This window comes from Pelobates fuscus, chromosome 4, assembly GCF_036172605.1.
Source record: "Pelobates fuscus isolate aPelFus1 chromosome 4, aPelFus1.pri, whole genome shotgun sequence".
Classification (NCBI taxonomy): domain Eukaryota; kingdom Metazoa; phylum Chordata; class Amphibia; order Anura; family Pelobatidae; genus Pelobates; species Pelobates fuscus.
Genome location: NC_086320.1, coordinates 162791387 through 162811743, shown reverse-complemented (window position 1 = coordinate 162811743; position 20357 = coordinate 162791387). Strand labels below are relative to the sequence as shown.

The 20357-nt window shown below is 46.1% G+C and overlaps 1 protein-coding gene across 1 annotated transcript in view; it reads left to right on the top strand.

The window, feature by feature from the left end:
* The window catches only part of SYCP2L (synaptonemal complex protein 2 like), a 139182-nt gene that overhangs the window by 60317 nt on the left and 58508 nt on the right, over positions 1-20357 (top strand). Inside the window, exons 18-28 of the mRNA XM_063453060.1 lie at positions 1035-1104; positions 1205-1280; positions 1469-1529; positions 3905-3966; positions 12218-12275; positions 12654-12703; positions 13076-13112; positions 14548-14704; positions 15904-15956; positions 16626-16764; positions 17471-17565. Coding sequence (XP_063309130.1) covers positions 1035-1104; positions 1205-1280; positions 1469-1529; positions 3905-3966; positions 12218-12275; positions 12654-12703; positions 13076-13112; positions 14548-14704; positions 15904-15956; positions 16626-16764; positions 17471-17565 — 858 coding nt within the window. The remainder of the gene's footprint in view (positions 1-1034; positions 1105-1204; positions 1281-1468; positions 1530-3904; positions 3967-12217; positions 12276-12653; positions 12704-13075; positions 13113-14547; positions 14705-15903; positions 15957-16625; positions 16765-17470; positions 17566-20357) is intronic.

Here is a 20357-nt window from a genome sequence, read left to right as displayed (position 1 = left end):
TAAATTGATATACATTCAGGAGGCTCCTGCAGGGTCTAGCAGGCTATCATCAGTGCAAGAGGTAAAAAAAAATAAGAAAGGATGTGTAAACATTAGATGAATCTTTACAGGAAGTATTTAGGAAGGCTGTGTAAGTCACATGCAGAGAGGGATGACAAGGGTTGCATACATACAGATGCACGATTTGGTTGTAGCACAATCTGTCACCATACTGACCAGTGTTACACTTTGATGCTATTTTTAACCCTCCCTTACTTACGCCTTATTGTCTCCCTAACTCCAACTATGCAGATTAGTAAATTGACCCCTGGGATAATTTCTAGTTAAGCCAAGTCATTCCTGTGATTTACTTCCAGTGTGATTGGTCAGCCTAGAGGGGTGAACAAAAGACTACTGCTAGATTTCCTCATTGTGAGATAGTCCTGCATTGGCCAGGTGACAGTTGATCAAAACAGTGGTCCTATGGCTTTGACAGCTCCGTGAAGGTGTTATTGGACAGGAGTGAAACTGTCCAGTAACAACATGTGCACACTGGGATCCCCGAGATCACAGCAAGTACAACTTGTAACAGATGTCAATTAGCTGCCAGTGGATGATAGGCATGTCGATCGTGGGGAAGGCTATCCCTGTGACTTCCTGTTTTACCTCATTAATGAGAGATCCACACATAACACTGCCTTGATCACAGTGATTGTGTTGATATTTAGGGCATTTTAAACAAAGTTCTTATGTGGTACAGAGCATGTCATTAAGTACATAATTGACGGCTACATACCACAAACAGAGTCCGTTGCAAAGCGGTTACATTCTCCTTTAGGATAGATTTCTATTGTTTTTGTTGTAGCTGTCCAAATATTTGCTAAATTTTCAGTTTGTCTCAATAAAGAAATAAAAAACAAAACAATCAAGGATATGTAAAGTGCCCACACACAAACTGGAAATGTACCAAAGGAGGTGGTATTTGTGGGGTGTGAATTCATTGTATGTCATTTATTGGAATTCAATATTTGTAACCTTTGTGTTACGCTTGTCAGAAAGTAAGTTCTGGAGCTGCATCAACTCCGAAGAGAAGCGAAGTAATTGATTCACAGGAAGTGTTGATAGGTAAGTGTAAATTGGTACCAGCGAAAAACAGTTTGCTGTTTTAAATTGGGTGATCTGTGTAGATTTGTCAAATTAATAATTAGATTTTATGTTACACTAGAATACGTTCCACTTGAAGCTGTTATTCCAGTTTCCGAAGAACAACTGAGCACATCGGCGGACCATGGGGATTCCAGGTCTGTACCACTGGTCTGTAAATGTCTAAGTCGGTAGATCCTACATACAATGCAAGGCCCAGAAGCTGCTCTACTGACGTGTGAAACAGATAGACAAGTCTAAAGTCTGCAAGTGAACCACTTGTGGTTGCGCAACTAAATAACACAGAGATTTTCTTTTCTTTCATTCTTGATTGGTCTTTTCCTAGGGATGTAATCCTGGATGATTCTGCAGATGTCTCAGATGTTGTTGTGCAAGCTCCCACAAAGGTATTTATTTAATGTGTACAATATATGTAGGAACATGTGTAGACAGCTGAGAAACTATATCTACAGTATAGTTACATAGTTGTCTAGGTTGATAAAAGACTAAAGTCCATCAGGTTCAACCTTGAAGCCCATTCTATTATGCTGTTGATTTAGAAAACATTATTATTATTATTACTATTGTTTTATTCATTTTAAAAAAGTGAGGACAATAGGTGTCCCCCCATTTTCAGTTAGGTGAAGGCCAAGGGGGACCCTATGTCCCCTGTTTATTTGCATAGCCCCAACTCACGGGGCACGGGTGAGGGCTGGGGGAGAACACTTTGTTGCCCCTGCTAGGTAATAGATGCACCACCATAAGACTACATGTTGGAAGGGGGGGCTTTTTTTTTTTTTTTACAACAATGATCAGCCACAGGCTGTTTAGTAGACATGCCCCTACTCGTGGCATAGCAAGTAGGGGCATTCGGGAGATTTAAATCTCCCTTATGCTAATATATTGACCCCCATAGAGTAAAGGAGGACATTGGGGGGGCTTAGGAAGTGGAGGGGAGCACTGCTCCCTGTCGCTTCTATTTTTACATTTTACAAGGAGGGGCATAAGCAACGGTAGCTCCCTCCTTGTAGTAAACTAAACGAACATCGACATTCGGTGTTTGTTTGTTCATCTGAAATTTCTATTCATTCATTCGTCTTTCTGACGAATGAATAGACTAAATTCCTGTAGCGAACTCCCAAATGTTTAAATGGGCATGCGCGGGAATTTCACAGTACTATCTAGTGTGGGCAGATGATATGTCCCAAAGGGACTTCATCTACCCACTCAAAGATTGCAGTGCCCAGGACCTAGGTCCGGGCAGAAAATAAAGATAAAAAGATAGGTAATATGGGGGGCTTAGGGGCATTTGGGCGTGACTAGGGGGACAATTAGATGTAGTGGAGTCTGGAGGCTTAAAAAAAAAAAATGGATTGGCCATGACAGTGCCGCTTTAAGTATTTATTTATTTTTTAAAGAAACTAACATGGAGTCATTGACATAACTTATCTTTCTAATCACCCTTAAGTTAGAAAATATGTACAGTGAGAAAAAAAAACTATTGTGTTACAGATGCTCCTCACTTACCGACTGGGTTCCGTTCTTACGACCTGGTCGGTAAGTGCATGCACACCAGTGCGGGTCTATGTTCGAGGAAATTTCACTGAACATAGACAAGCACAGCAGAGCACAGAATCCTTCAAATCAATGTTCGGGGAACATTCCCTGAATATAGATTAGATGGATTCACTGCTCTGGTGTGTTTTTTCTATGTTCGGGGAAATTTCTCCGAACATAGACATACGCACCAGAGTAGAGAATCCCTCTAATCTATGTTCGGGGGAAAATTTCCTGAACATAGACCAGCTCTCTAACATGGGTAATCCCTTGAATCCCCACACTAGAGAGCTGGTCGTAAGTGAGAACCACCTGTAAATGGAAAGTTGGGTGATATGAGTTGTACCTCTGGAAAAGTCTTGTGGATTTATAGGATGAATCAAGTCATGAAATGTAGATTTATGGGATGAATTGTCATCAAATGTGACAAATGAATGGTCTCTGCCTGTGAAACCGCATACTGTATAAAAATATGCTCATGTTTAATGTTCCTGCCTTAATTCAAATGCACAGCCATTGCAGTTTACAAGGTCAGGATTATTTACTAAAAGTGAGGTTTCTAAATTAATTTAAATTTAAGGCTAATGTAGTTGAACTGAAAGCATAGTTGTCTAAGAGACGTTTTCCAATTCTGCTGTTTTGACCTTACATTTAAAATTCACTATGAATTCTCACTCATTAAGTCTGTGTCTGCCCAGACCAGGGCCTCAGCCATGCATATTCTTAAAATCTCTGCCCAGAAGGGGTTTATGGGGATGTAAATTGGCTATTGGTAGCAGTTCCATTTAGCAGATCAGCTAAAAGGAACTACTGCCTAAGCTGTTAGTGACCACTCCATTCAACTGTTTTGTGAGTGTAACTGCTAGACACAAACATGTTGCCTTTGTTTTGAGTTATTATTCCTGAAAACTGTCAATGAGGAGGAAAACTTACATAGTGTGTGCACACCACAAATACAAAGAAGGCAGATGAGGAGTATAACTTCATTTTTTGAGCTCTCTGACTGAGAAGGTAGCTTAAAGCTGTAGTGCTATTTGTCCTACATGCTTATTATCACTTTAGATTTGCAATCTAAACTGTCTAAAGTGCTACGTGGGGGCTGGGGCAAACAAAACCGATACAAGGGATTATGGATAACCATGTGCTCAGTTTTAAAGCATGCCATTAACTATTCGTTTTTTATTTATATATTAATTTTATTGGTTTACTTTTCTTCACTTTAAAGTTTTCCAAGTCAAGTGCTCAACAGTTAAAAGTACGAAGTCCAGAGATCCAGGCTGCTAAAAAGTATGTCCTTTTTTATTTTTTTTATTTTTTTAATACCAGGTCATGTTAAATGAAACAGTCTTACCTCTTTCTTTACACTACTTCAGTTTGCACCTTTCCTTCTACATATATAATTTGTTTAGAAATGGTTAAAAACACACGTTTAAGTGCATTTATGCATGTGTGGGGAAATAAGGGCTTCAATCCAACAGTATTTTATAGCAATATTAACTCAAATGTTTTGCTGCAGCAATAAGTGACATAAATGTGACATCATCTGTGCTTCTAATCTAGAAATTGCCTTAAGACCCACCACACACACCCCATGAGTTTTAACAGTTTAATTTATCATTATTTGATCGGGCATATCTTTAGCCAGTCAATAGGAAAGTTGTAGAACATTTAGTATCTGTAATAAACAACATTCAATAACCAGGGAATATAAAACACAATTCATACAATTTGAATCTCAATATGGTTGTCTTTCTGTGGTGCCTGTGCATTAAAGTAGCAAACTGCTCACTTTTTGAGACCATTCTTCCAGTATGCACATGTGATTAAATGTTACATTAACACATTTAGTTTGGTTTCATTTTGTCAAATTGCAAATTATAATTCCATTCATTGTGTTTTTCCTGGTATGTACCTTTAACAAAGGTTTCGCTTCTAGTGTCTTTAACTACCTTCTGATTTTGGACCCTGCTAATGCTCAAAATGTAACAAAATGAAGACAAGAAACAAAATACAAAACCATTTCTAAATGTTAAACCATACATAAATTCAGACAAGAAGGAGAATATATAATGTGGGTTATCAAACTTTTCTTTTACTTTTTCTCTGGGCTTTTTTGATTCTTTTAACATTGTTCATGCTATTTATAGTAGAAACTATTGAACTTCCTATAGTGAGGCAGTAGAGATGTCGCGAACATAAAATTTTCCGTTCGTGAATGGCGAACGCGAACTTCCGCAAATGTTCGCGAACACCCATACACTTCAATAGGCAGGCGAGTTTTAAAACCCACAGGGACTCTTTCTGGCCACAATAGTGATGGAAAAGTTGTTTCAAGGGGACTAACACCTGGACTGTGGCATGCCGGAGGGGGATCCATGGCAAAACTCCCATGGAAAATGACATAGTTGATGCAGAATCTGGTTTTAATCCATAAAGGGCATAAATCACCTAACATTCCTAAATTGTTTGGAATAACATGCTTTAAAACATCAGGTATGATGTTGTATCGATCAGGTAGTGTAAGGGTTACGCCCGCGTCACAGTGACAGACCAAACTCCCCGTTTAACGCACCGCAAACAACCGCAAACAGTCCATTTGCACAACCGCAAACTCCCCATTTGCACAAGGTTGGATACCAAGCTAGCCATGTCCCGTTCCTTGTCCTCACTGATGTAATTGAAGGTCTCTCTTCCTCCACCCAGCCACGTACAACACCAAGGGTCCCCGAAAGGTGACAACACGCCCCCTGGGACGCCTGCTGTGTTTGGTCTTCCACCTCCTCAAAGCCACCTTCCTCCTCTGACTCCTCTTCTTCAGACTCCTCTCTCTTTGCGTTGCCTCTCTCTGCATTATTATAAGGTGTGTTAAGTAGTACTATTCCTATCAGTTTAATCCCTGTTACGTCCGCTATCAGGCGACGTGTATATGGCATCGATTTTAGGAACCGGGAGATGAAAAAAGATGCTTGGTTTGTCCTCCTACTTCAAATTTAGGGCACTGCGCATGCAATCTAACGTGCCACCAGATAGGAGTGGTGTGTTAAGTAGTACTATTCTTATCAGTTTAATCCCTGTTACGTCCCCCTCATCAGGCTTTTTTTAGTCGAATGTATCGCCCACTGTCAGTCCTTTCGGGATCCATCCCTCATTCATCTTAATAAAGGTGAGGTAATCTAGACTTTTTTGACCTAGGCAACTCTGCAAAGGAAGCAACAGCGGGTACAACATCATCATCACATCGTACGTCCATGTGTGTAATGCTGCCTGACTGAGACATATCCCTGTTATCTACATCCTCTGGCAATAATGGTTGCACATCACTCATTTCTTCCAACTGATGTGTAAATAACTCGTCTGACAGATCAAGTGAAGCGGCTGTGGTGCTAGTGTTGGTGGTGGCGGCAGGCGGGCGAGTGGTAACTTGAGAGGTGCCCGAAGCTAAGCTGGAGGAGGATGGTGCGTCAAGGTTCCGAGCGGAAGCTGTAGAATATTGGGTGTCCTGTGTTAGCCAGTCAACTATGTCCTCAGAACTTTTCGAGTTCAGGGTACGTGGCCTCTGAACACTGGGCATTATTCTAGGGCCAAAGGGAATCACAGCACCATGACCACGACGGCCCCTGCGGGGTGGCCTGCCTCTGCCTGTCATTTTTTTTTCGATTAGTGGTACTATGCGTGCAAGCTACTGTGACAACATATATGAGTGGCACTGTGCACTGGCAGAAGTTGGCAGACTAGACACTGGAGGCCTGACACACGCTTGCAGACAACTAACTGCTATTCAATCTATTACAGTCAAATTTTTTTTTTATTTTTAATGTACACTACGGTTACACCAGATATGAGTTGCACTGGTGTGACACTGTGCCCTGGCAGGCCCTGAAATGCACACGTGTGAAGGAAACTGACTGCTATTATATTACAGTCAAAAATGGTTTTTTTTTTTTTTTTTTTTTTTTTTTTTTTAAATGCAAGCTATTCTGACACCAGATATGAGTGGTGGCACTGGGCAAGTGGGCACAGTATACGCTGTGAGCCTGACACACACACTGGCAGGCAGGCAGGCAGGCAGGCAACTGCAATTACATTACACAGAAAATAAAAAAGCAGACTGATGTTCTAGCCCTAAAAAGGGCTTTTTGGGGTGCTGTCCTTACAGCAGAGATCAGATGAGTCCTTCAGGACTGTAGTGGACACTGAATACACTAGCCTAGCTATCGATTTCCCTATTAAATCAGCAGCAGCTACACTGTCCCTCCTCTCACTAAGATTGCAGCTTCCGGGGGGCGGGGCCTAGCTGTCATGGAGGAAAGACGCACTTCGTGTGAGCTCCCTCAATATCTCACTTTAAGCAGCTATCAACAAGCGAATTTCACCCCAGAAGGGGATGACCCAGCAATGTTGCTCCTACCTGACCGACCTGACATGCTTAATAGCGGTCATCAACTCGACAGAGTCTTACTTACCTCTGCGTGGCAAGTGTGGCCTGGTGCTCACCGGGCTGGAGAGGCGGCTGATCTCCCGATCCTGGGATGCCCAGGAGCAGCTACTTCCCGGCAGGAGCTCCGTTACCCCCCCCCACCCCCGGACCGGTGGGGGTTATCTCGGTCCACCCCTGAGCGGCTGTCTGGAGCTAATGGACGCACAGAGCACAGCTGCCCAGGCTGACATATTCATCTGCGACTCTCCCAATATGGCGGCAGCCGCGTGTCCTCCTAGTACCAGCAAAGCATGGCAGGATATTGAGTCTAAGCTGGACAGACTCTTTAATCAATTTTGGAAGCAAATAACAAGCAGGAAGCCCCAACAAGCTCCACCACAGCTAAGCGAAGCAGTCCCCATTAAAATCCACCAACGCAAAAGGCGTCGAAGACTGGACCGGAGGCACAAACAGAAATGCAGAGCCTGCCCCACGTCAAGCACTCACCTCCACCTTAAGCCACCACAATCCCGCACCGGACCTGAAGCACCACTGGGACAGATCCGACCACCCGACAAAACAAGCTTCCACCACCTCAAGCCGCGAACCCGGTACTCAGCCAGAGACTTGCCTTTGTTGTTCCAGTTATCAGGGACTCCCAGGGTCTGCACCTGGCGCCCAGAAGGGATTGGATGAGCACAAGCAGTAAACAGCAGCCTGCCAAGCATGTCCCACTATAGCCGATCCTCCACACTCCATGCCTTTGATCACATGAACTGCTCTCTGCACATTAACTAATCGTAAAGTAGCAAGCGTTTAAACATGTCATTAGTTCACCTCCTAAAGAGTTTATTGTCGTAGTTCCTTACATGCCTTTACCCAGAGGCGGCTCTAGACTTTATGAGGCCTTAGGCGAAACTCAAACATGAGGCCCCACTAACAAAAAAGTGTCACATATACACATTGATGCACAGTTTACCTGTGTATGTGCCTGAGAGTGTGTCTAACAGAGAGTATCCTTGTGTGTGAGAATGTATGGCTCTGTGAGCATGTTTGCATTTTTGTCTGAAGTGTGTTGTGTGTATGGCGGGTGATGGTGAGAGGGAGAGGGGGGTGATGGTGAGAGGGAGAGGGGGGTGATGGTGAGAGGGAGAGGGGGGTGATGGTGAGAGGGAGAGGGGGGTGATGTGAGAAGTTGATGGTGAGGCTGAGGGGGGTGGGGGTGATGCTGCAGGTGGTTGGGGTGGGGGAGTGATGCTGAGAGTGGTGAGGCTGGGGGTGGTGGGGGGTGGTGAGGCTGGGGGATGGTGGGGGGTGGTGAGGCTGGGGGTGATGGGGGGTGATGAGGGTGGTGGGGGGTGGTGAGGCTGGGGGTGAGGCTGAGGGTGGTGGGGGTGGTGAGGCTGAGGGGGGTGGGGTGCTGATGGTGGTGGGGAGGGTGGTGAGACGGAGGGTGGTGAGGCTGAGGGTGTTGGGGAGGGTGGTGAGGCTGAGGGTGTTGGGGAGGGTGGTGAGGCTGAGGGTGGTGGGGAGGGTGGTGAGGCTGAGGGTGGTGGGGAGGGTGCTGAAGCTGAGGGTGGTGGGGAGGGTGCTGAAGCTGAGGGTGGTGGGGAGGGTGCTGAAGCTGAGGGTGGTGGGGAGGGTGCTGAAGCTGAGGGTGGTGGGGAGGGTGCTGAAGCGGAGGGTGGTGGGGAGGGTGCTGATGCTGAAGGTGGTGGGGGGGGGCTGGTGAGGCTGAGGGTATTGGGAGGGAGGGGAGGCTGAGGGTGGTGGGGGGTGCTGAGGGTGGTGGGGAGGGGAGGGAGGCTGAGGGTGGTGGGGAGGCTGAGGGTGGTGGGGAGGGGAGGGAGGCTGAGGGTGGTGGGGAGGCTGAGGGTGGTGGGGAGGGTAATGAGGCTAAATGGTGGTGGAGAGGGTGATGAGGCTGAGGGTGGTGGAGAGGGTGATGAGGCTGAGGGTGGTGGAGAGGGTGATGAGGCTGAGGGTGGTGGGGAGGCTGATGAGGCTGAGGGTGGTGGGGAGGATGATGAGGCTGAGGGTGGTGGGGAGGATGATGAGGCTGAGGGTGGTGGGGAGGATGATGAGGCTGAGGGTGGTGGGGAGGATGATGAGGCTGAGGGTGGTGGGGAGGATGATGAGGCTGAGGGTGGTGGGGAGGATGATGAGGCTGAGGGTGGTAGGGAGGCTGAGGGTGGTGGGGGGTGGTGAGGCTGAGGGTGGTGAGGGGGGGAGGGTGGTGAGGCTAAGGGTATTGGGAGGCTGAGGGTGGTGGGGAGGGTGATGAGGGTGGTGGGGAGGATGGGGGTGCTGAGGGTATTGGGAGGCTGAGGGTGGTGGGGAGGGTGGGGAGGCTGAGGGTGGTGGGGAGGGTAATGAGGCTAAATGGTGGTGGAGAGGGTGATGAGGCTGAGGGTGGTGGGGAGGCTGATGAGGCTGAGGGTGGTGGGGAGGGTGGTGGGGAGGCTGAGGGTGGTGGGGAGGATGATGAGGCTGAGGGTGGTGGGGGGTGGTGAGGCTGAGGGTGGTGAGGGGGAGGGTGGTGAGGCTAAGGGTATTGGGAGGCTGAGGGTGGTGGGGAGGGTGATGAGGGTGGTGGGGAGGATGGGGGTGCTGAGGGTATTGGGAGGCTGAGGGTGGTGGGGAGGGTGATGAGGGTGGTGGGGAGGGTGGGGAGGCTGAGGGTGGTGGGGAGGGTGGGGAGGCTGAGGGTGGTGGGGAGGGTGGGGAGGCTGAGGGTGGTGGGGAGGGTGGGGAGGCTGAGGGTGGTGGGGAGGGTGGTAGGGAGGCTGAGGGTGGTGGGGAGGATGATGAGGCTGAGGGTGGTGGGGGGTGGTGAGGCTGAGGGTGGTGAGGGGGAGGGTGGTGAGGCTAAGGGTATTGGGAGGCTGAGGGTGGTGGGGAGGGTGATGAGGCTGAGGGTGGTGGGGAGGATGGGGGTGCTGAGGGTATTGGGAGGCTGAGGGTGGTGGGGAGGGTGGGGAGGGTGAGGGTGGTGGGGAGGGTGAGGGTGGTGGGGAGGGTGGGGAGGGTGAGGGTGGTGGGGAGGGTGAGGGTGGTGGGGAGGGTGAGGGTGGTGGGGAGGGTGATGAGGGTGGTGGGGAGGGTGATGAGGCTGAGGGTGGTGGGGAGGATGGGGGTGCTGAGGGTATTGGGAGGCTGAGGGTGGTGGGGAGGGTGGTGAGGCTGAGGGTGGTGGGGAGGGTAGGGAGGCTGAGGGTGGTGGGGAGGCTGAGGGTGGTGGGGAGGCTGAGGGTGGTGGGGAGGGTAATGAGGCTAAATGGTGGTGGAGAGGGTGATGAGGCTGAGGGTGGTGGGGAGGCTGATGAGGCTGAGGGTGGTGGGGAGGGTGGTAGGGAGGCTGAGGGTGGTGGGGAGGATGATGAGGCTGAGGGTGGTGAGTGGGGAGGATGATGAGGCTGAGGGTGGTGAGGGGGGAGGGTGGTGAGGCTAAGGGTATTGGGAGGCTGAGGGTGGTGGGGAGGGTGGTGAGGCTGAGGGTGGTGGGGGAGGGTGGTGAGGGTGGTGGGGAGGGTGATGAGGGTGGTGGGGAGGGTGATGAGGCTGAGGGTGTTGGGGAGGATGGGGGTGCTGAGGGTATTGGGAGGCTGAGGGTGGGGGTGCTGAGGGTATTGGGAGGCTGAGGGTGGTGGGGAGGGTGATGAGGCTGAGGGTATTGGGAGGCTGAGGGTGGTGGGGAGGGTGATGAGGCTGAGGGTGGTAGGGAGGCTGAGGGTGGTGGGGGTGAGAGAGCCTACCTACTCCCTGCAGACCATGTAATCTCGTGAGACCATCAGAGCGTTGCCGTGGTTGGCCGGTTTTCGCAAGACACATGGTCTGCAGCTCTGCTCACTGCGGAGCTGCAGACCAATGTCTGCAGTGGCTGGCCGGGCAGCCAGGAGGGTCCTCGCACCTGGCGGCATACCGGGCAAGTCGCCGGCCCCCTCCTGGTGTCAGGTCCTCGGTCAGTGACCGAGGACCTGACAGTCTGCCCACAGGCGGTTTAGGCGGCCGCGAGGCCCCAGCCAGTGCGAGGCCTTAGGCGGCCGCCTAAACCGCCTAATTAGAGAGCCGCTTCTGCCTTTACCTTAACCGTTCATGTATTATGTTATTCACTAGTCTCATCTCATGGGGCGACTCACACTTGATTTATAACTAGTGGTGGAGCTGCTGATATAAATACACAGTTGATAAGTTGCAAGCTACACCCTAAACATGACAGCCATCTTTCACAACAATGTACTGCCATATACTCATACCCTCAGTGCAACTAGCCATGATATACGCACGTTCAGCCTAGCATGCTCAAATATAACACACTTCTGTCTAAAAAAAAAAAAAAGAATACAAAAAAAGAGAGAATGCAGCTTCTGAATGAATCTAAAATGGATGCTGTCCAGGAGGTGGGAGGGTCTGGGAGTCTGCTGACTGTGAGGTACATGGTCAAAGATTACTCAATGATGATGACGAATAGGGGGCGGACCGAACATCGCATATGTTCGCCATCCGTGGCGAACGAGAACAAGCTTATATGCATATGTTCGCCAGGAACTATTCGCCAGCGAACTATTCGGGACATCTCTATGAGGCAGTAATAGTAGGATAAGAAGGGAAGCGATGCATGTCACTGGTAACCTGTGGCGGTGGGGTGGGGTCTCAGATAGTGACTGTCTAGTCAGAGCTTGGACACTCATGTGGTGGAAGTAACACGCAATGGTCCAGAAGAATTGTCAATCTTTTTAAAAAATGCAGAATATCCCCACACATTGGGGAAAATAGGCTAAAGGGATAGAGAAAATCTGACAGGCTTACACCTTGTGCATACATATATTCGTAAACATAAAAATGCATAAATGCCATAATTTCACTTTTCCATTTAATATGAGACTTCTTCCACTAATGTTCATGTGTACAGTGTTTGATATAATTGGCTATTTACATAAAAATAGTAGTAGCTGTTGAATAACACATAGAAAATGGTTCTTAAGTTTGACAATGCCCATAGTCTTGAAGGAGATACCGGTAAATGAAAAGTATTATTGTTAAAAAAAAAAAAAAAATGTTTTATCTTAACTGTTTAGAACATGCACAGATTCCTTCTTACGATTGTTTTATCTTCATCAGGATAGCAGAAGATTTATATGAATTTCAGTTTTCCTCTGATTCCCCGGTTTGTGGCAAGGTAACCATTTAAAAATAAATAAATAACCCAACCGCTTCCACAATTTTCCTAAAGTATATAATTGGGCTTCAAATGTAAAGATGCATTCACTTACTCCTAATTCACTACTAGAAATTGCAATGTAAAAACTGTTTCTTTACGAGTAGTATGTGTTAAATGCGCCAGGTAGCCGCGTCAGACATTTATTTCACATTTCAGAAGAGCAATCTTTAGCATTCTGCCTCTGTAACCTACAGTAGGCATAGAAAGAACCAAGCACCTTTTTGCAAAGCTTCTGAGCAAACATTGTGTAATATCCAAGTCTTCTCAAATATATAATATTTAATGTTTAATGTTAACACATGAAAAATAACTTTTTTGTATGTTTTTGTGTACTAGGTGAGCGAATCAAAAGAGAAGATCTTGGTACCGAAAGCCTCAACTTATAGGTATTGTTTTATTAACTGTGATATGTGGTGGCAAGTTTTGTTCCCCAAAATTAAAGTGTGTGTTTGTTTATCACCCATAAGTGGCCTCTTGCATAGATTGTTAAAAATGTTGACTAATAATAATAAAACCATGTTTATTCCTCTTGAATTTAAAACGTAGTGCCCCCTAAGCTAAGATAGATCATATTAAGGATTCATGTCCAAGAGAAAAGTAGAGCTACTTAATCTGTATTTGCTTTTTGTTTATATTTACAAAGTCGTAATACTTTTTTTTTTTTACCAGTATTGTGTAACTGTGAAGTTTCTTAGTATACTTTAGTTGGCGATAATTGCACAGTTTGTGTTTAAGTTGATTTTCCTGTATTTTCTCAGAAGGCAGGTTCTACAGACCAGTCCGGATGAAAAACAGGTAAAACCCTTAATGAATTTATAAGTTAATGTTATATTTTGTAGGTGCTTTGTACCTGCTAACGCCAATAACGTCTAAGAATTAAATTAAAATCCCTCCAGTAGGGCACTACTCCTGTTGTCAGAGGAGACTTTAATCTGGTACATTGGAAATCTGGACATCCCCTGTTCTGTAGGTTAGCTGCAGGATGAATGCTGTACCAGCAACTTTGGCTGCCTAGCTATGGATCTTGGGGATGAAAGGTGGCTATATGCTGATCTTGGGAAAGACACTGTCCGGTTTACAAGTTTGTAACTCCAATTTAGGAAAATATGCGAATTATGACATTACCCTCCTCTCCTTGGCACAGGTTTAACTCTTCCCTCTACACAAAGCTTAAAGCTCAAGTCTCACATGTATTGGATTTAAAGAGAACTGCTTAGTCAGAAAAGTCTCTTGACTAATATAATATTTTCTATTTATTATTTTAAAAGGGCATTCCAAGAACCATAACCAAGTCCAAGGATAGGCAACCTTTGGCTCTCCAGATGTTGTGGACTACATCTCCCATAATGCTCTTACAGCTATAATGCTGGCAAAACATCAAGGGACATATATTCCACAACATCCGGAATGCCAAAATGTTGCCAAACCTCACCTATATAGATTATGATGTAAGGCATTCTATGTCCCAGCATCCCTAATATTATTCATCCTGCCTTGTAATATTTCCAAAGCTTTGTCTACTACTCCACACTTCTGACCTGGTTCTCTATTTCCAGACAGGACATGTATATGTTTACATAGCTTAAAGAATTGCTCCAAACATAAGTAGCTAATTATAAAGCACATAATTTGACATTTGCTCTTTTGCTAGTTAATGTTAGTTGAAGATACCAACGAGGCATATAATGTTGGTTTTCAAATAACAGAAAATAGTGAAATGTCTGATGTATAACATTCTTATGCATCTATATTAAAAATAAATGAAAAATATTATTTCATGGTATTAAATTCTTATGATACGAGACTGTATAGAACCGAAAATTTGTCAAAAATTGCTGTACTAGAAGATTTTCGGAAATATTTGTATCTATCAAATGTGTGTAGTTTTTTTTTAATACTTTTGTGTGTCGGTTTTAGTTTCTCTAACTGCTTCAATTATTAAAGTGACCTTTTCAGATTTTTCAAATGTTTTGATCACTGTCTATCACCTTCTTGGTAACAAAACTCAACTCTCAGTATGACCCTCGTACCTTCTACATGTCCTCTAAGACCATCCTTTTTGGGGTTTTTTTTGGTCTGTTCCAGTAGACTTGTAACTCATTCCTCTGAGAACGCACATAACTATTGTACATCATAAAGTGAATCACCACTCATTCTACCGACGCACCTCTTCATCTTACATAGCCATCTTTGTGCTTTAGATTAACTGCTCCGTTGTTCTCATTTACAGACTAGTAATTACAAGAGCCATCTTTTCTCAGAAAGTAATGGAGTTGCTAGTAATAATCAAAGTGATAAGAGCTGGGTCATCAACTTTCAAAAAAAGTCTTCAACAAAGTCTGCAAACTATAGCCGTAAAAAGAGAAGACGCCATGGTAATCTTAAAGGTAATGTAGTTTTCACTTTAAAGAACAAGCTCAGGGTTACCCATAAACTTCCAAACATATATTTTCCCCAGCGTGTATTACATATTAAGAGAGAACAGTCTGCTCTTGTCTAATCTGAAAAACTCAAGTTAGAATTCTTTCATTGTTAAAAGGGTGCTACTACTTAATTGGAATTGATACCATTTAATAAAACTTTGAAAATCTCTTATAACTTATGGCAACTTGTGTTCATAAGAGGTTTTCGTTTAAATACATATTATTAATGACTTAGCAAATTATGATACAACAAAGCTCAGAAACGGCAAAGCCAGGCCAAACATGGCAAATGAAGAGAAGAAATAGATCCATTGTTTCATTTCTCCTCTTCTCTGTATGCTTTCTCTATGATCAATGCCAAGTGCAAAGGACAGAGTGTATATCAATGGTTGACAGGGTGCTATGGTGGAGGAATCCAGTACCCAGAATCAGGATTCAGAAGAGCAGATATCAATATTTTATTTTTCTCGCTTTACAATTATATGTTTGTTATACAGCGTTGTATATAATAATGCGGATAAGTACACGTAACAGTAAAAATCTTGGGAGTTGGTAATTTTAAATACAGTGGTGAATACTTGTGATTCATTTTTCACCACTTGATCCGTTGGGTACATATACCCAGTGGATAAGACCCCTACTCTCCTAAATAAACAAGTTATCTAATGGTTATGGAAAATAATTTCCCATCTACAAGCATTGCATTTGCATGGTTATATCCTTTTATTTATGGTGGTACAGAAAGAGTGATGTGACATACTCAGTATGTCCGAAACATTCCTTAGAGTTGGCATCCAAATAAGCATAGCTGATATACCGACAGAGGCCCTTTCAACACAACAATACACGCCAGTGAGGTCTATCACGTATGGAGGAAACATAGTCCTAGTCATTTACTTGGGTGAGAACTGTCTGGAATACAAAGTGAATTTTAAAGTTTAGGACAAAATAGCCGTACTGGAACATTTTTTGACATGATTTTCCAATTCACTTTTTTCGCCTAAAATTTAAAATGACCTCAGTGAATATGAGATCTTTTCAATAGCAGTAGTGGGGTTTTCTGTATGTTGCTACATTATAATATTTATTTATTCTATTACTTACTGGTAAAAATGGAATGTGGAATCTAATGTGAATATGTATTTGTTTTTGTTTTCTTTCAGTTTTACCCTTATCTTCAGAAAGTAGCAGTGAGGAAAAGGATTCAAAAAGCAGAGTATGTCTATAACTGCTGATTATTATTATTATTATTTATTTTTATTTTATTTATTTTTTTAGTAAGAGGAGTGTTCAAGATCGATGTTCCTGGAATGAACTTCCTGTTTTATTGTTAAAAGGCAACACTTAAATGTAATTTTTGATCACCTCCTGTTATATATTGTCGCTTGCCCCCCTTTCCCACAAAATAAAGCGTTAATTTACCTCTACTCCCGCAGCTTGGAGATCATCACCAAGGATATTTCTCATTACATGAGATAAAATATGCATTGATTCTCTTCAACATGGTGAAATTGTGGTAGAGTTAACACAAGGAAAAATTTGCCAAGAAGGTCCTTAAGGGATTAAATTAAAAAAAATAATTTAGAATTCCCACTTCAGTGAATAACCCTGGAAATGTTCGATCTGTAGGTATTGATGGTCATATACTTGCCAATGTCTTTTTTACCAACTCTACTGCTGTCTAACCTTATGTTCAAATGCAAGTTCCCCAAGCCAGATTGTTATAGAACCCATTGAGGATCCATTCTGGCTAAGATTTTATGGGGCTGGTTATCAGTAATTTATTTATTTTTATTACCATTTTTGTGCAATTCTAGATAGTGTTGTAGTTTTTAGAGCTGGTCTCATGAATTTCATACCTGTTTATTTCCTTGCCTTTTTTTAGGGTAACATGTCCAAGTTTACTTCTCTTAATAAATATTCAACACCAGACAAAGGAAAAGCTAAAACTCTGTCTTCTGAGTTAAAACTCCCCGGCATTTCAAATATTTTAACCCCTGAAGAATCTCGTGTACAAGATTCAGGTATGTTGTGTATATTCTGACAACAGATACATTTTGATTAGTATTTTATTAAGTAAATACTGCAGCTATGTATTTGTCTTTTTCATATTTCATTGTGATATTGAGAGATGTGTAACTCCTCCTGTTGCATAATTTGTAACACTGCCACATTAATGTAGTTAATTGTACAGCACAGTGTGAGTGCATTGCTGTGGTGCAGGTTAAATGCTGCAAGTTTGGGGATTACGCTTTGGATGCATTGTTAATAAAGCATGATTTGGGTTTAATTCACAAAGCGTGGAGTTTAACAATATCAGTTTAGGTAATTCTCTTAATTCTTTCAAATATTTGGTATTATAATGTGCTTCATAGAACATTTTAGGGTTAGACATAGGGCAATGCAAAGATCAGTGGTTGAGGGGGTAACTAAAATCAATATCACTGGGAGGAGCCATAAATTATACTTTTGGGCTGAAGCTATGTTATATGGCTAAATACCAGGCTAATGCAATACCCCATCTCTTGAGGCTTTTGAATGTGGGTAACTGTGTAACTGTATAATAAACATAGGCCAGTGATTATACATTCTTTTTTTTTATTTTGTATATTTTTCACTTCAACCCTGCTATTTTTCTTTTATATTCTCTCTCTCGCTCTCTCTCTATCTATAAATATATATATATATAATTTATTTTTTCTGTTTTTATTAAATCCATTATTATTTCAGCTTTGCTAAACCCAAATGACTATGATGATGTAATGGACCCACTAGTAGAGACTTCCTCTCCACAAAGCTCTAAACATTCAGAAACCCCAGCAAAGGTAATGCATTTTTATTCTTTTAACAAACATAGGGGATAACTAACTAATCAACTAATCAATAAACATTTTATCCAGCATTATGCGATCATACCAAATTTCATAAATCATACTCTTTGGTAATGCAGTTAGCATCTTAAAGCCTAGAGTAAATTCTATTTTCATTCTTGTGATTTCACAATTGTTTTGCCGATATTACAAATCCACCAAGGTAGTATCAACTGAGTACTGGGAGCAGTGGTGTATTTTGAAATGGTGCTGCGCTAGGCACAGGCCCGTCGCTACCGGACAGGCAAACCAAGCAACTGCTTGGGGCCCCGAGCTGGCCCGGGGCCCAAAGCAGAGCCGGCAGGGCCGCCATCAGGGCATGACAACCGCAACGGTTGTCATGGGCCCGGCGGTCCTGGGGGGCCCGGACTGCTCAGGTAGTCCGGGCCCCACATTCAGTGGGTACATACCGGGTCGCAGGGGGCCCTGCGACCCCGGTATGTACCCACTGGGCCAGCCTCTTCTCATTTGAGGGAGTGGGGGGGGGAGAGGGAGGGAGGACATTTGAGGGAGTGGGGGGGGGAGAGGGAGGGAGGACATTTGAGGGAGTGGGGGGGGAGAGGGAGGGAGGACATTTGAGGGAGTGGGGGGGGAGAGGGAGGGAGGACATTTGAGGGAGTGGGGGCGAGAGGGAGGGAGGACATTTGAGGGAGTGGGGGCGAGAGGGAGGGAGGACATTTGAGGGAGTGGGGGGGGGAGAGGGAGGGAGGACATTTGAGGGAGTGGGGGGGGGAGAGGGAGGGAGGACATTTGAGGGAGTGGGGGGGGGAGAGGGAGGGAGGACATTTGAGGGAGTGGGGGGGGAGAGGGAGGGAGGACATTTGAGGGAGTGGGGGGGGGAGAGGGAGGGAGGACATTTGAGGGAGTGGGGGCGAGAGGGAGGGAGGACATTTGAGGGAGTGGGGGCGAGAGGGAGGGAGGACATTTGAGGGAGTGGGGGCGAGAGGGAGGGAGGACATTTGAGGGAGTGGGGGGGAGGGGGGGAGGGAGGGAGGACATTTGAGGGAGTGGGGGGGGAGAGGGAGGGAGGACATTTGAGGGAGTGGGGGGGGAGAGGGAGGGAGGACATTTGAGGGAGTGGGGGGGAGAGGGAGGGAGGACATTTGAGGGAGTGGGGGGGAGAGGGAGGGAGGACATTTGAGGGAGTGGGGGGGAGAGGGAGGGAGGACATTTGAGGGAGTGGGGGGGAGGGAGGGAGGACATTTGAGGGAGTGGGGGGGAGGGAGGGAGGACATTTGAGGGAGTGGGGGGGAGGGAGGGAGGACATTTGAGGGAGTGGGAGGGAGGACATTTGAGGGAGTGGGAGGGAGGACATTTGAGGGAGTGGGAGGGAGGACATTTGAGGGAGTGGGGGGAGAGGGAGGGAGGACATTTGAGGGAGTGGGGGGGAGAGGGAGGGAGGACATTTGAGGGAGTGGGGGGGAGAGGGGAGGGAGGACATTTGAGGGAGTGGGGGGGAGAGGGAGGGAGGACATTTGAGGGAGTGGGGGGGAGAGGGAGGGAGGACATTTGAGGGAGTGGGGGGGAGAGGGAGGGAGGACATTTGAGGGAGTGGGGGGGAGAGGGAGGGAGGACATTTGAGTGAGGGGAGGGAGAGGTAGGAATTTGAGGGAGAGGTAGGAATTTGAGGGGGGAGAGGAAGGGAGGAAATTTGAGGGGGGAGAGGAAGGAAATTGGACGGGGGGAGAAGGAAGGAAATTGGACGGGGGGAGAAGGAAGGAAATTGGACGGGGGGGGGGAGAAGGAAGGAAATTGGACGGGGGGGGGGAGAAGGAAGGAAATTGGACGGGGGGGGGGAGAAGGAAGGAAATTGGACGGGGGGGGGGAGAAGGCAGGAAATTGGACGGGGGGGGGGAGAAGGCAGGAAATTGGACGGGGGGGGGAGAAGGCAGGAAATTGGACGGGGGGGGGAGAAGGCAGGAAATTGGACGGGGGGGGAGAAGGCAGGAAATTGGACGGGGGGGAGAAGGCAGGAAATTGGACGGGGGGGAGAAGGCAGGAAATTGGACGGGGGGGAGAAGGCAGGAAATTGGACGGAGGGGAGAAGGCAGGAGGGGAGAGGGAGGGGGAGAAGGCAGGAGGGGAGAAGGCAGGAGGGGAGAGGGAGGGGGAGAAGGCAGGAGGGGAGAAGGCAGGAGGGGAGAGGGAGGGGGAGAAGGCAGGAGGGGAGAGGGAGGGGGAGAGATTGACATGCATTACACACAGCAACACACAATGCACCCCTTCCACACACTCGGTGCATCCCTTACAGCAGTGTTTCCCAACCCAGTCCTCAAGGCACACCTACCAGTCCAGTTTAGGGGTGACCCAGTTGTGTCTAAGGTGTTTTTTCTTTTTTTTCTAAAAACACCTTAGACAAAACTGGGTAATCCTTAAATCCTGGACTGGTAGGTGTGCCTTGAGGACTGGGTTGGGAAACACTGCCTTGCAGACACACACACTGCATCCCATACATACACAAACTCACCTTGCAGCCCTTACACATACAAACACAGATTCACACAATGCACTGTGATGTCACATGGGGGGCGGCAAACTTTACTTTTGCCTAGGGCGGCAAAAATCCTTGCACCGGCCCTGCAGACACTGCATCCCTGTGGGCGGACTCGGGGGGGGGGGGGGGGGGGGGGGGGAGGGAGGACCCGGGTGCAGGGGCCTCCATGTCTGTTTTGCTTGGGGCCCCCAAATTCCTTCAAACGGCCCTGACAGATCTTGGGCACCCCTTAATTTAAATTTACCCACCCCTT